The sequence below is a fragment of the Penicillium cataractarum genome (genome assembly GCF_028827025.1).
Source record: "Penicillium cataractarum strain IBT 29864 chromosome Unknown utg000009l, whole genome shotgun sequence".
Lineage (NCBI taxonomy): Eukaryota > Fungi > Ascomycota > Eurotiomycetes > Eurotiales > Aspergillaceae > Penicillium > Penicillium cataractarum.
In genome coordinates, this window is record NW_026622745.1 from 1,713,519 (window position 1) to 1,725,797 (window position 12,279).

The 12,279-nt window shown below is 48.0% G+C and overlaps 4 protein-coding genes across 4 annotated transcripts; 3 read left to right on the forward strand and 1 right to left on the reverse strand.

The window, feature by feature from the left end:
* Nucleotides 1-1,106: 1,106 nt before the first annotated feature.
* Nucleotides 1,107-4,427, forward strand: N7496_011225 (cation-translocating P-type ATPase; the record flags this gene model as incomplete). Its single annotated transcript, XM_056704138.1, has 1 exon — nucleotides 1,107-4,427. One exon carries the CDS (start codon nucleotides 1,107-1,109, stop codon nucleotides 4,425-4,427), a length of 3,321 nt encoding a protein of 1,106 aa, XP_056550098.1.
* Nucleotides 4,428-5,442: 1,015 nt separating this feature from the next.
* On the forward strand, nucleotides 5,443-6,603 carry N7496_011226 (uncharacterized protein; the record flags this gene model as incomplete). Its single annotated transcript, XM_056704139.1, has 1 exon — nucleotides 5,443-6,603. One exon carries the CDS (start codon nucleotides 5,443-5,445, stop codon nucleotides 6,601-6,603), a length of 1,161 nt encoding a protein of 386 aa, XP_056550099.1.
* Nucleotides 6,604-7,491: 888 nt separating this feature from the next.
* Nucleotides 7,492-9,576, forward strand: N7496_011227 (major facilitator superfamily domain-containing protein; the record flags this gene model as incomplete). The annotated part of the gene is made up of 11 exons (XM_056704140.1): nucleotides 7,492-7,707; nucleotides 7,757-7,848; nucleotides 7,904-8,031; nucleotides 8,094-8,248; nucleotides 8,307-8,352; nucleotides 8,405-8,660; nucleotides 8,720-8,753; nucleotides 8,809-9,059; nucleotides 9,109-9,233; nucleotides 9,288-9,341; nucleotides 9,398-9,576. 11 exons carry the CDS (start codon nucleotides 7,492-7,494, stop codon nucleotides 9,574-9,576), a joined length of 1,536 nt encoding a protein of 511 aa, XP_056550100.1.
* A 674-nt stretch (nucleotides 9,577-10,250) lies between these two features.
* On the reverse strand, nucleotides 10,251-11,730 carry N7496_011228 (uncharacterized protein; the record flags this gene model as incomplete). Its single annotated transcript, XM_056704141.1, has 4 exons — nucleotides 10,251-10,420; nucleotides 10,478-11,034; nucleotides 11,094-11,346; nucleotides 11,421-11,730. 4 exons carry the CDS (start codon nucleotides 11,728-11,730, stop codon nucleotides 10,251-10,253), a joined length of 1,290 nt encoding a protein of 429 aa, XP_056550101.1.
* Nucleotides 11,731-12,279: the final 549 nt, after the last annotated feature.

Here is a 12,279-nt window from a genome sequence, read left to right on the forward strand (position 1 = left end):
TGACACCACTACGCTTGCGATGACGAACCGAGATTACATGCGTGATTTTCTGTTCTTTTTTCTGTCTCTACTGTCATAATGATAGAAAAAAAAACATTTCACTGTTACAGTGCGGGCAAGAAGAGGGGGACAGCATTTAAGCTCAACTTCTTTACATTTAAAGTATAAGCATTAAGCAAGTATAATTAGGGCTGAAGCAAGATGATGTCACGTATGGTCATATGGCAACCGGATAAGCCAGGGTAAGCCAGTAACAACGATTATAATTGGCCGATAAAGCTCTATGGCAGATAAATTACCAAAGTTACGGTACCATCGGTATATCTCCCGCTCGTGGCACAGTCAAGCTCATGCGCGATTTCTCTCCGGTCTCCTGCGCTCGTTATTGGCTCATGAAATTTTCTTGGGAGTTTCCGTGGATAGCTAAGACGACTTTGGTTAACGGTTCAACCTGCTTTCATTCGGGGGTACCTGAAACACTATAGAGAGCTCTCTAATTCCCCAGGTACCAACTCACTGCCCCCCAGTCCAAGTGGGTATCAAACAATGCCCCCATTCCACAACTACAGTAGTAGCAAGTAGTAATACCAAACAGTCATATGGAAATTCCTATACTGTGGGTAGTAATGGACTTAATCTCCCTAGGCTACTATAGGAGATCTCGAGCCCCCCCCCTCGTGGCTATTCTCGCGTGGCGCCGCTTGCATGACGCCGGGTTGACTTTTTCTCTGCCTTATTGTTATTATCATATGAATTTATTGATCTCGTATCTATTTTTTTTTTCCTTTTTCCATAAGCAAATCTTGCCTCCACCTCGTCTCGCCTTCCCAATTCATCCATCTGCTTTTTGCATGAGCCACCGGCGTGGGCCTGCTATATCGAGCCTAGTCGACTCCTGCATCTCTACATAAGGGTGCAGGGAACCTCCCTAATTGCTTCCTATTATTTCTTAACATCAAATTTTTTATTCTCTGTTCTCTGTGCCTTTCTGCACTCCCCTCTGCTGTGCCCGTCCGGGTGTTTAGCTGTCAGCTTCCTCCTCCTCCCTATCGCCTTTCTTCCCTCACCTCCCTCCCCTCATTCATCCACCTTCGACAGTTATCGCCATGGAGTCCAAGTCCCCCCACGGCAAGCCCGACGTCAACTTTGATGTTGAGGCCGAGGGTGATCAGTCCAGGGAAGATGGTGATCGCATGACGCGCAACGTGCGCATTACCTTTGAGGATGCCTCCGCCACCGATGCCGAAAGCAATGCCATTGAAAACATGCGGTCCATCTACCAACCCGCCGGCTTCAACCGTACCCAATCCACTGGCCGCGATACTATCCGCAGCACTCGCAGCAGTGGCCAGACTGCCGTCGGAGCCAATGCAGGCATTCCAATCGAATTCCGCACACTGTCCATCCAGATCTCCGAGTCCCAGAACGCACCCAAGCAGGTCGAGGCGGAGACCTCCAAGGAAAAGCTGCCAAACCAGGACTACTTCGAAAGCCTCGACTTCCATACTTTGACCCAGGACCAGCTATGTCAACAGTTCAATGTCGACCCTCGTACAGGTCTCAGCGGCTCGGCTGCCGCTACACGGCTCGCTCGCGATGGAAAGAACGTGATCGCCCAGCACCGCGAGAACTACCTCAAGAAGCTCTTCTTTTACGTTTTTGGTGGCTTCTGTTCGATCCTTTGGGTCGGTGTGATCATTTTCTTCATCTGCTGGAAGCCTCTCAGCAACCCACCCTCGCCTACCAATCTTGCCATGGCTATCTTGGTCATCATCGTCATCGTTCTCCAAGCTACTTTCTCAGCCTTCCAGGATTGGTCCACGAAACGGGTGATGAACTCCATTTTGAATCTTCTTCCCGCCGAAGCTCTCGTCATGCGTGATGAGAAGTTTATTCGTCTTCCCGCTACCGAGTTGGTGACTGGCGACATTATCCAGATCAACGTTGGCAACAAGGTCCCGGCTGATATGCGTCTTCTGAAGACCTCCGGTGACGTTCGCTTTGACCGTGCCATTCTCACCGGCGAGTCGGATGAGATTGACGGTGCTACCGAGGCTACCGAGGCCAACTTTCTGGAGACTCGTAATATTGCCCTTATGGGAACCCTGGTGACCAATGGCAATGCAACTGGTGTCGTCGTCCTTACTGGTGCACGATCGGTTATGGGCCGCATCGCGAAAATGACTGCCGGCGTCAAGCAGAAGCCAACCTTGATTCAGAAAGAAATTACTCGCTTCGTTACCATCATCATTGGATTGACCATTATCCTTGCTCTGATGATTCTGTTCACCTGGGTGGGATGGCTCCGCAAGGACCACCCTACTTATATGAGCGTGGTGGCGATGCTGAACAATGTTATGGGCTGTGTGGTCGCTTTCATCCCCGAAGGTGTCCCTGTCGGTGTTGCCTTGACTCTGATGATGGTTGCCCGCCGTATGAAACAGACCAGTATCCTGCCCAAGGGCCTGGCCACCGTTGAGACTCTTGGCTGTGTCAATGTGATCTGCTCGGACAAGACTGGTACCTTGACTCAGAACCGCATGTTCGTCAAGTCCCTCGGTATGGTTGATTGGGAATTCAGCATCGACGACCTCGCTGCTGGCCTGGAGGTGTCTCACGGGCTGGCCAACGTTCTGCGTGCCTCGGTTCTTTGCAACGATGCCACATTCGATTCGGAGACTATGGACCTCCCTTCTTATGAGCGCACCGTCAATGGAAACGCCACCGATGCAGCAGTGCTCCGACTCGCCGATCATGTTGGTGCCGCTACGCCCCGGAATTTGGAGCCATATGAGCGCCTTCACCAGATTCCCTTCAACTCGAAGAACAAGTGGATGCTGACTATGCACCGCGATCCCGCCAACACTTCTCCGGGCTATCTGATCTACGTCAAGGGTGCTCCTGATGTGCTTCTGCCTCGTTGCTCCACTTACTGGTCTGCTGTCCACAACGCTGTTCGTCCCCTCGATACCGATGCTCGTGAGAAGTTCTCCTCTTTCCAAGCCAAGCTATCTCGCCGTGCTGAACGTGTGATTGTCATTTGCCAACGCCGCTATATTCCTGTTAACGAGGTTGGCTCCAACGGGTTCAGTGATGAGATCATCGAGTCTGGTGTGCAGGACCTGACTGTGCTTGGCATCTTTGGTATCATTGATCCCCCACGCCCAGAGACTGCTAGCACTGTTGCTGCTTGCCGTCGTGCCGGTATTCGGTTTTTCATGGTCACTGGTGACTTTGGTCTGACTGCTGCTGCAATTGCCCGGGACATCGGTATCTTCGATGGCACAGCTGAGCCCGACACCATTGACGACCTGCGCGACTTTAGTGACGAAGGCAAGAACTCCCACTCCCGCCACAGTCTGCTCCTTGAGGGAACCAGCCTTTCTTCTCTGACTCAGGATGAATGGTCGACGGTGTGTGGCTATGACGAGATTGTCTTTGCTCGTACCAGCCCGGAACAAAAGTTGCGCATCGTGTCTGAATTCCAAGCCAAGGGCAACTATGTTGCAGTGACTGGCGACGGTGTCAACGACGCCCCTGCTCTGCGTGCTGCCAATGTTGGTGTTGCCATCGGTGGTGGTAGCGACGTGGCCATTGAAGCTGCCGACCTCGTCTTGCTGGACCGGTTTGACTCCATCGTCGAAGCCATCCGTCTGGGTCGCCTTGTGTTCCAGAATTTGCAAAAGGTCATTGCCTACCTGCTCCCCGCCGGTAGTTGGTCCGAGATCTGGCCCGTGCTCATGAATGTCTTCTTTGGTATCCCATCCCCACTGAGCTCTTTCCTCATGATCATCATCTGTGTCTTTACCGATCTCTTCCTCTCCCTCTCCCTGATCATGGAAAAGGAAGAATTCGACCTCCTCAGCATTCCTCCCCGCGACCCCAAGAAGGATCACCTCATCAACATGCGCATCTACGGCCAATCATACCTCTTTGTCGGTGTCATGGAAGCTTTTAGCGCCCATGCCATGTTCTTCCTCTACATGTGGAAAGCAGCCGGCATCCCCTTCTCCGATCTGGTCTTCGCCTTTGAAAAATACACCGACGGCTTCCACGGATACACGCAAGACGAGCTCACTCACTTCAACAACGTCGGTCAATGTGTCTACTTTGTCTCACTGGTCATCATGCAATGGGGCAACATTCTCTCCGTCCGCAGCAAGCGCATGTCCCTGCTCCAGGCTGATCCTATCCGCCCCGCTCGCCGCAACCCATGGCTTCCTCTGGCTATGCTGATCTCGCTTGTCATTGCCATCTTCGTCACTGAAGTTCCCGGCATCCAGTCGCTCTTTGGCACGGCCTCCGTTCCCATCCAGTATTGGTTTATCCCGCTGGGTCTGGCCCTTGGTATCCTCGTTATGGACGAGCTACGCAAGGTGCTGGTGCGCCAGTTCCCTAAGGGTATTGTTTCCCGGATCTCGTGGTAGAATTATTTGGGGTTGATGGTATTGAAAGACGGGGGCTATGATTTATGACATAAAACTTTTTTTTGTGATAGAATCTTTTTAGTTGGCTTTCTTACCTTTTCATTTTTTTTATACATTGGAGTGGGCTTTTTTTTGCATGTCATGGTCATGATTACTCTATTGGACTTTTGTGACGTGATTTTTGAATTATCTTTTGACGAGAGAAATACTATGGTGGCTTTCGTGAATTGCATACGATGGTTGGAGATGAATATGGCTTTGAATCTAGAGTTAATGGTCAGTTCTGGACAAAATCATAGAAATTTGTGGACTGTTTCCATTTCTCCGTCTGATACTCAGCTCCTACTTGAAAATATCGAGGTATTCTATCATTCAACTATCCTGGTAGTTGGCTGTTAGTTATAATTGCCCTTATCCTTGGCGGTGCTTCATGAGTCTCAAGTCACGTGCATCGCATATAGAAGGAGAATGCCGGAGCCCCAGACTTTTTCCCCGCCCCCAGGATTATCATCCGTGGTGTTTCATATGCGAATCCATGTTCGCTCCACGAAGTTCAACCGCGCGTCAGCGAGTTCGTTCCGGTAAGTACCTCCCTTTTCATGTACCTCGCCGTCTACTATGTATCAAGTATTAAGCATCGGCAGGTTGTTATACATGCAAAGTTCGAAAAGTCAAATGCAAGCCTGAAGTCCAAGATCACTTAGCCAGCATTGATGAACTCTCTAGCTGTGACTGCTGCAAACGGCTCGGACTGAAATGCCGATGGAGTGCTCCAGTACCCGGGGAGAATTACACGCCACCACCAAAAAGACGACAGACAATTGGACGAAGACGTGAACGGTCTCAAATTAGCGGTCCAAATCAAGACGCAGATTCTGTATATTCCTTGGAGGGATCTCAGGCTAGCAGGCCGCAAGAATACCTGGCCGGACATGTCGATGGACCTAGGCCTCCTGAACTGGGTGGATCGAATTCGGCTCCGTCTACTTCTTTTGAACTCGATGCCTATGTTGATATGCTTGGAGATTTGCCGTTCAACACAGACTTTGACTTGGATCTCAATCCCGTGGACTTACACTTTAATGGAGAGGGTGTTGGTTTTGAAGCATCACCAACCCTGAATCACTTATTCCCTCTCTCTGCAAGAGGGTCTGGGAATTCAACTAACTTGACGAATCTCACAGATCCACTGCCTTCTGCGCAATTTCTCCTGCCACAGGACAGCACCCAGTCATATCAAGATCAAAGAGGGTCAGATGACAGCCTATCATGGGAAATCTCAAGCTGGGGCGCCGATGAGCAGCATCTGGTACAACACTACCTAGCAACCATGACGGGATACGCCAAAGTTGACGATTACCCGCGGAGTGCCAACAACCTCTACACCACGGCCTTTTCTCAATCTCTTTCATTTAAGCCCCTTTTATACGCTATTCTCGCGTTCGCAGCCTCTCATCTGGCATTGGAAAATGATACATACTTTGAAAAAGCGGCCAAGTACGAACAACTAGCCCATGACTCATTCGAAGCCTGCAAAGAACACGCCTCAGAACCCGATAGCCTTCTTTCTGCGCTTTTCGTTCGTGCAAAGAGAGTGCATCTTATAGCAGGCGACATCGAGTTATTCCACCGTCTCATCACCGAAGCTACTCAAATCATCTTGTCGGAAAGAGGACAGCGAGCTTTGAAAGATCCATTTTCTCTTGCTCAAAGAATCGCCATTCGACTTGCTCTTCTAGATGCACGCGCTTCGTGCTATCGACTCGGAGGCGGGGCCTTAATCAAGGCTCTGCGTCATATTCCAGCCATGTCATTTATCTTTGACCCCGAGAGTAATCAAGGCTCGGCACCGAATGCTTTGGTGAGCCTTCTTCGGGCGGATATTCTACGCATGAAAGTTGGAGAACTTGACTTGAGGCTACGACTCCAAATGGAAAGTGGAGACCCGGTTACCTCTCCTGTACGCACCGAGGAGATACGTTCACTGCATAAACATATCGAACACGAGATTCGGCAGTGGGAATATCAAATGAGCAGTCGAGGGCATGATCCAGATGACGTTACACCGACGGAATGTGTTCTTGAGGCGTCGACATATGCCCAGTATCTTGTCATGATGGCTCTCCACTCTGCTATTCTATACCTGTACATTATATACGTGAGTATCTCCCCTTAGTTTCAGTTATTTCTGAAGCTCAGACAAATGACTAATATCTCAAACAGCCATTGACCTCTATTCAACGGGAACATTCCGTATCTCGCATCCTGCATTGTCAACTTAAATTACAACAAGATCCTTCACGGAGTAACTCACCGTCATCATTGGCACCCTCGTCGCTCTTTCTCGCTGGCGTTTGCGCATTAGATCCCATTCATCGTGACTGGGTTCTAGAACGGCTCAAAAAGGGCGAAAGATGGGGTACTTATTTGGGAAGGACTCGTGAGCTCCTTGTAGCCATTATGAGGACTCGGTCTGCGGGTGATGAATTAGATATACGTACTTTGATGGATCAACTTGAAGGGAGATTTCTAATATAGAAGAGACCTTTTATTTTCTGAATTGGCAAATTCATAGCGTGAAAGGAGTTTATGTTAATGATCCGGGCCATGTATAAAGCTACTTCGAATTGATATTAATCTAGGTGAAATTGAACACTAAATGATTTCTTGCCAAGTATAAGGAATCATCGGACTATGGGGCTAGGTATGCCATGCACTTGCCTCAACGCCCAAGGCTATTGAATCGCCACCAAAGACCGAAATATGATAACAACACCGCCCTACTAGGCATTAAAGTTTCATTATCGGAACTACTCCTACTGAAAAAGCTCACAGATAAGCCCCACTCGCCATGGCACCGACGCGACAGTGTCACATGATGTATCCGACACAGTCGGCACGAGAAGCTTCTTATCTCCACACTAGAGCATGTCAACCCCATAATCCCAGAATATGGGTCTCTATGGGGTTCTTTAAAGATGGACCTTCGACGAGTCCCATGGGGTAAATCCATTTAACTCAGAACATTTGCTTTTCAACATCTGACCCTTTGGTGGACTTTGAAATGACGGGAATCAAGAACGACCATGTTGGACATCCGACAATGCAGTCAGAACTGGAGAAGATCACATACGCGATGAAGGACCCTGAAGCGGCACAGGATGTGCAGGTGGAAGAATCGCAGGAATTTCTGGAGTACACCGAAGAGGAAAGCAAACGAGTGAAGAGAAAGATAGACTTTATTCTTCTCCCTCTATTGTGTCTATGCTACGTTTTCTCGGTAGGATGGACCATTCCTGATATCCACGATGAAGCTGACATTGTCAAAGTTCCTCGATAAGACTCTTCTCAACTACAGCAGTATTTTTGGAATTAAGGAAGCCCTGCACTTGAAGGGAACGGATTACAGTTGGCTTGGGAGGTGAGTGCCTGACCCTCGAGAGGTGGTATACGATGGTACGATACTGATGGCATAGTGCTTTCTATCTTGGATACATGGCGGGGTCAGTATTATGGGCCAAGCTCGTGCAACGCTGGCCAATGCATGCTGGGAAGTTCATTTCAGGCGCTGTTTTTACCTGGTCCTGCATTACCCTACTCACACGTCAGTTCCTGCTAATCTCAATACCACAGAATAACCCATACTGATGTAATTATCTTGTCTAGCTCTCTGCTACAACTTTGCCGGAATTTTGGTCGTTCGGCTGTTTCTAGGCATGGTGGAGAGCATCATCGGGCCTGTGTTTGTTATTGTGACAAGCAATTGGTGGACTCGGCCAGAGCAAGCTTTCAGAACTGCATTCTGGCTAGGCGGTACTCCAGTCAGTGATTATCCTCGAAAGCTGGCAATTCTTTGAACTCTGCTTATACTGTGTACAGATTGGAAACTTCTTCGGAGGACTGATTTCTTACGGTCTTGGGTCGAGTTCGTATTCTCAAAATCTTTTGGGAGCCAGGCAGATTACTAACCTTTTTAGTGGACTCTGCATTGCCAACTTGGAAATTATTCTTCGTCTTCTTTGGTGCATTGAGCTTTGGGTTTGCCTTTGTTCTTATCATCTTTATGCCAGATAATCAGTCAAATGCCCGATGGTTAAATGAGAGAGAGAAGAAGATTGCGTTGGAAAGAGTCAGAGAGAACCAGACTGTCTCTTCTAATAATGACTGGAAATGGAACCAGTTCTGGGAAGCTCTGCGAGATCCTCAGACGACTCTTTTCTTTATCACTGCAGTGTAAGTGCTGTTTCCCGTCCATTTTGCTAGGGTGACACACCATCTTACCAATGTCGCAGTGGAAACACCATGCCGTCTACCTTTGCTAGCCAGGTAAGTTTGCAAGTGAGCCTTTACTCTATACCTGCAAGATACTAAGACAACGAAGTTTTCGAGTCAGATTGTTAAAGGATTCGGATTCACGACCCTCCAAACAACGCTTGTTTCTACCTGCCCAGCCGCCGTTATCCAACTGGGTACATACCTAATCTTTTCATCCGTCGCTTCTCACCATAAAGACATTCGCTTGGCGCTTTCAATGGCGGTATCAGTCCCACCATTAATCGGCGCATCTTTGCTCCATTCACTGCCCCAATCAAACCAGGCAGGGAGACTGGCTGGTTATTATCTCACTTACACGTACGTTACGAGACTTCCCGATCTTGTGTCTCGGTGCTAATTAATCTAGACATGCGATGTCGTTTACTTTGAACACCGGTCTAATGGCCTCAAACTATGCGGGCAACACGAAAAAGTCAACGGCGAACGGTATTATCTTTGCCGGCTGGGCTGCAGGTCTAGTTGCCGGTCCTCGTTAGTGTTGTCGCTGATATAGTCATAATTTCTTGATGCTAATTCTTGTTACAGAGTTTTTCCTTGACAGTGAGGCACCGACATACAACCTTGCTTTCAAAATGCTCAGTAAGTTTACACTCTTTCTTCGTCCTTGGATTGACTAACATCTGGACTCCTTTCAGTGGGTTGCTATGCCCTTATGATCGTCATCCCAATCTTCCAGCTATCGTGGTACACATACGAAAATAAACGACGAGACCGCCTTGTCGCGAGCAAACAAGACCAGTCGACATCCACCAGGCTGGAATTTGTTGACAAGTCAGACTTTGAGAGATGGGAGACATTCAGGTATACCATGTGAAGGCATAACTCATGCTCCACCGCATTTGGTCGCATCATTGAAGCCAGTATCTTTACTATCTTTCCGTAATTTGCTGGATACCTGTTGAGATCTGCTAAGGACGAGCTTTCTTCGTATACTACTACCCAGCTTATGTTCTTGAGTTATTTGAACCAATTAAATAGCAGGCCCTACGAAGCTTTTACTGAAATATCCGAGTAATAGATGGATAGCTAGAAGTTAAAAACATAACATGGCGAAGAGAGAACGGCAAGGTTGCAGTTAGCCATTTGCGAGTGTACTTCAGTCGAAGTAATAGGGTAGCAAAATCAGCATCTACATGCAAGAGAGATATGAAAATTGTGTAAGGGAGAAATTGTGACGAGTGCAGCAAGTGCGATAGAATAGGGAAACAGCTTTTTCTGTCCCATACATGTATGGGCAGAGGATAAAAGTGAGGAGATCACGAACTCTAGCATGGGCCTCGGGCGCCTATGCAGTAGGTAGCAGCACCTCCCTTTTAAGAATATTATTATCTGAAATAGTGAAAGAACTTGAAGTTATGATTTTTTTCAGAAATCCGTGTGAATATCAAAGCTATCCGGATTAGGACATTGAAGAATCTACATACAATTTTAGAATGCATTTTACTGGACTCTATTCTGGTACAATCAAGGAAAGAATAATCAGAACTATCAAAAGTTAACCTTTTCAACTGTCTCCCGGCGAAGGACGTCCGAGTCTGCCGCAAGTAAGAAACCAGACTCAATCTGCTTTGCAAGCGCGGCACCGGCTTGTAGTCGGTACTCGGCGGGAGATCCATAAAGCGCGTGAAGCTCATCATCAGAGAATGGCCACTCAGATCCTGGTAGACCTTATTAGCGATCTTAATCCAAGGTATCGAAATCTCGTTTTTACATACCCCAGTACCAATTCGGTCTGCCCTTAGGAGTCGCAGCAACAAAGCGTGCCAACGGCACATCAGTGTGTAGAGTTCTTACGCCACCAATAGCGTTTCCATGTGTATCTCGCACAATTTCATCCGTGTTTCCCACTGTTTGAATAAAAGCACTCGCTGCTGGCGCTTTATCTTCAGAGATCCACTTCAACATGGACTCGAGTACAGCGTGGTAAATGAATGAGTTTGAGAATGTACTCCACTCAGCACCCTTAAGGTCGACCATTGAGTAGCGCTTCAAGTCCAGTTCCGAAGGATATCGGGACTCGCGATGCGCCATCCCTGCTATTTCATACAAGCGGAAGAAATCGCTATCGGGACGGCGATGGGTGGTCTCTTTCATCTGCCCACTAACACCGCAGGGCAATCGAACAGATGGAAATTCAGATTCTCCTAGAAGCTCGATGATCTTTGCAGGTGCACAGTCTGGCAGGGCAGTACCGCCGGACTGACAAGGGATGTATCCTTCGAAAGGATGAGAGCCATCGGGTAGCCGCAAGTGTGATGAATGAGTGATGAACCTTCTTGTCACTCCCCCAGTCTGGGATAGAAACGGGCATGAAGTCCTAGCTGGCCGGACCTCAAAGCATATGAAGCAGCTCCCAGAATATCGGGAGACTGCAAGGTTGCAGGCCACCATTTGGCTTTGAAGTTGTCATAGTTTCTCGACAAAGCCTCTTTCGAAACATCTGTTACGAAAGGGATGTTTTCGGCAAATTCATCCGAAGTAGGACCTGGAATAAAGCAGATCTGCTTATATCGCTCTGGGTCAACATTCTTGATTTTACCAATGGCCGATGGAGCCTGCGAGTCAACTTCCAGCCAAGCATGACCTTTGATAAATAATGGTTAGACAAAGTTTGCTGTTATTGTTGAACAGCTATGAATGAATATTTTCAAAACTCACCATTCCGCATAAGCCAGCGATTAATATGACGCCAGATACTAGTTCCACCCCACAAGTGCGATGGCTCCTCGACAACGAACCCAGAGAATTTGCTAATATCCACTGGACGACGAAGGAGAAGGCGGGTGCAGTATGGTTCACCATGAGCAATCCCAGAAATCAGAAACTCTTCACTAACGTAAGAGTACTCAGGTAGCAGGTCCACATGATAAGGCTCGAGGAGTACTGGCTTTGAGGTTTCAGTCTCTGGCAAGTAAGTGATCTCAGGCTTTGAGATCAAGAAAACCGGCAAGAGGGTCTCGATCGTCATTTTAGTTGGATACAGCGAAAATTCCAAAGAAATTCGAATTGATCAGAGCCATTAGCTTCCTGGCACAGATGCTTATATTTGGGCATTTTATCTACCTGCCCATCTTTTAATGACTATCTACTATACTAAAGAAAGGGATACAGAGCCCCGACATAGTCACGAGATCAGCGACATAGTCGGTTCCGTGACCACGTGACACTATCGGCAATCCTTTGCGGCTTGAGTAGTATGTAGCTAATCCAGAGACTGATCTGTCAAGTCCAGCTGATAAGAGAAAGGGCCTTTTCTCAGATCTAATCGGAGCCATATGGCAGAAGAGATATTGTTGTGCGACTTCGTCGCGTTAACGCTTACGGATGAAAAGGGAGAGAATATGGGTTGACGGGTGTTACAGTATTAGGGAAGACTTGACAGTAATAATAACCACCACTTCATCTTCAAATTGTCTGACACATAATCAATATCAAACAGAACCGCCAAACTGACAAGGCAACAAGATAAAGAGCACAATGAACAGCAAATTGACACCCTCTGCACAACGGTAACAGT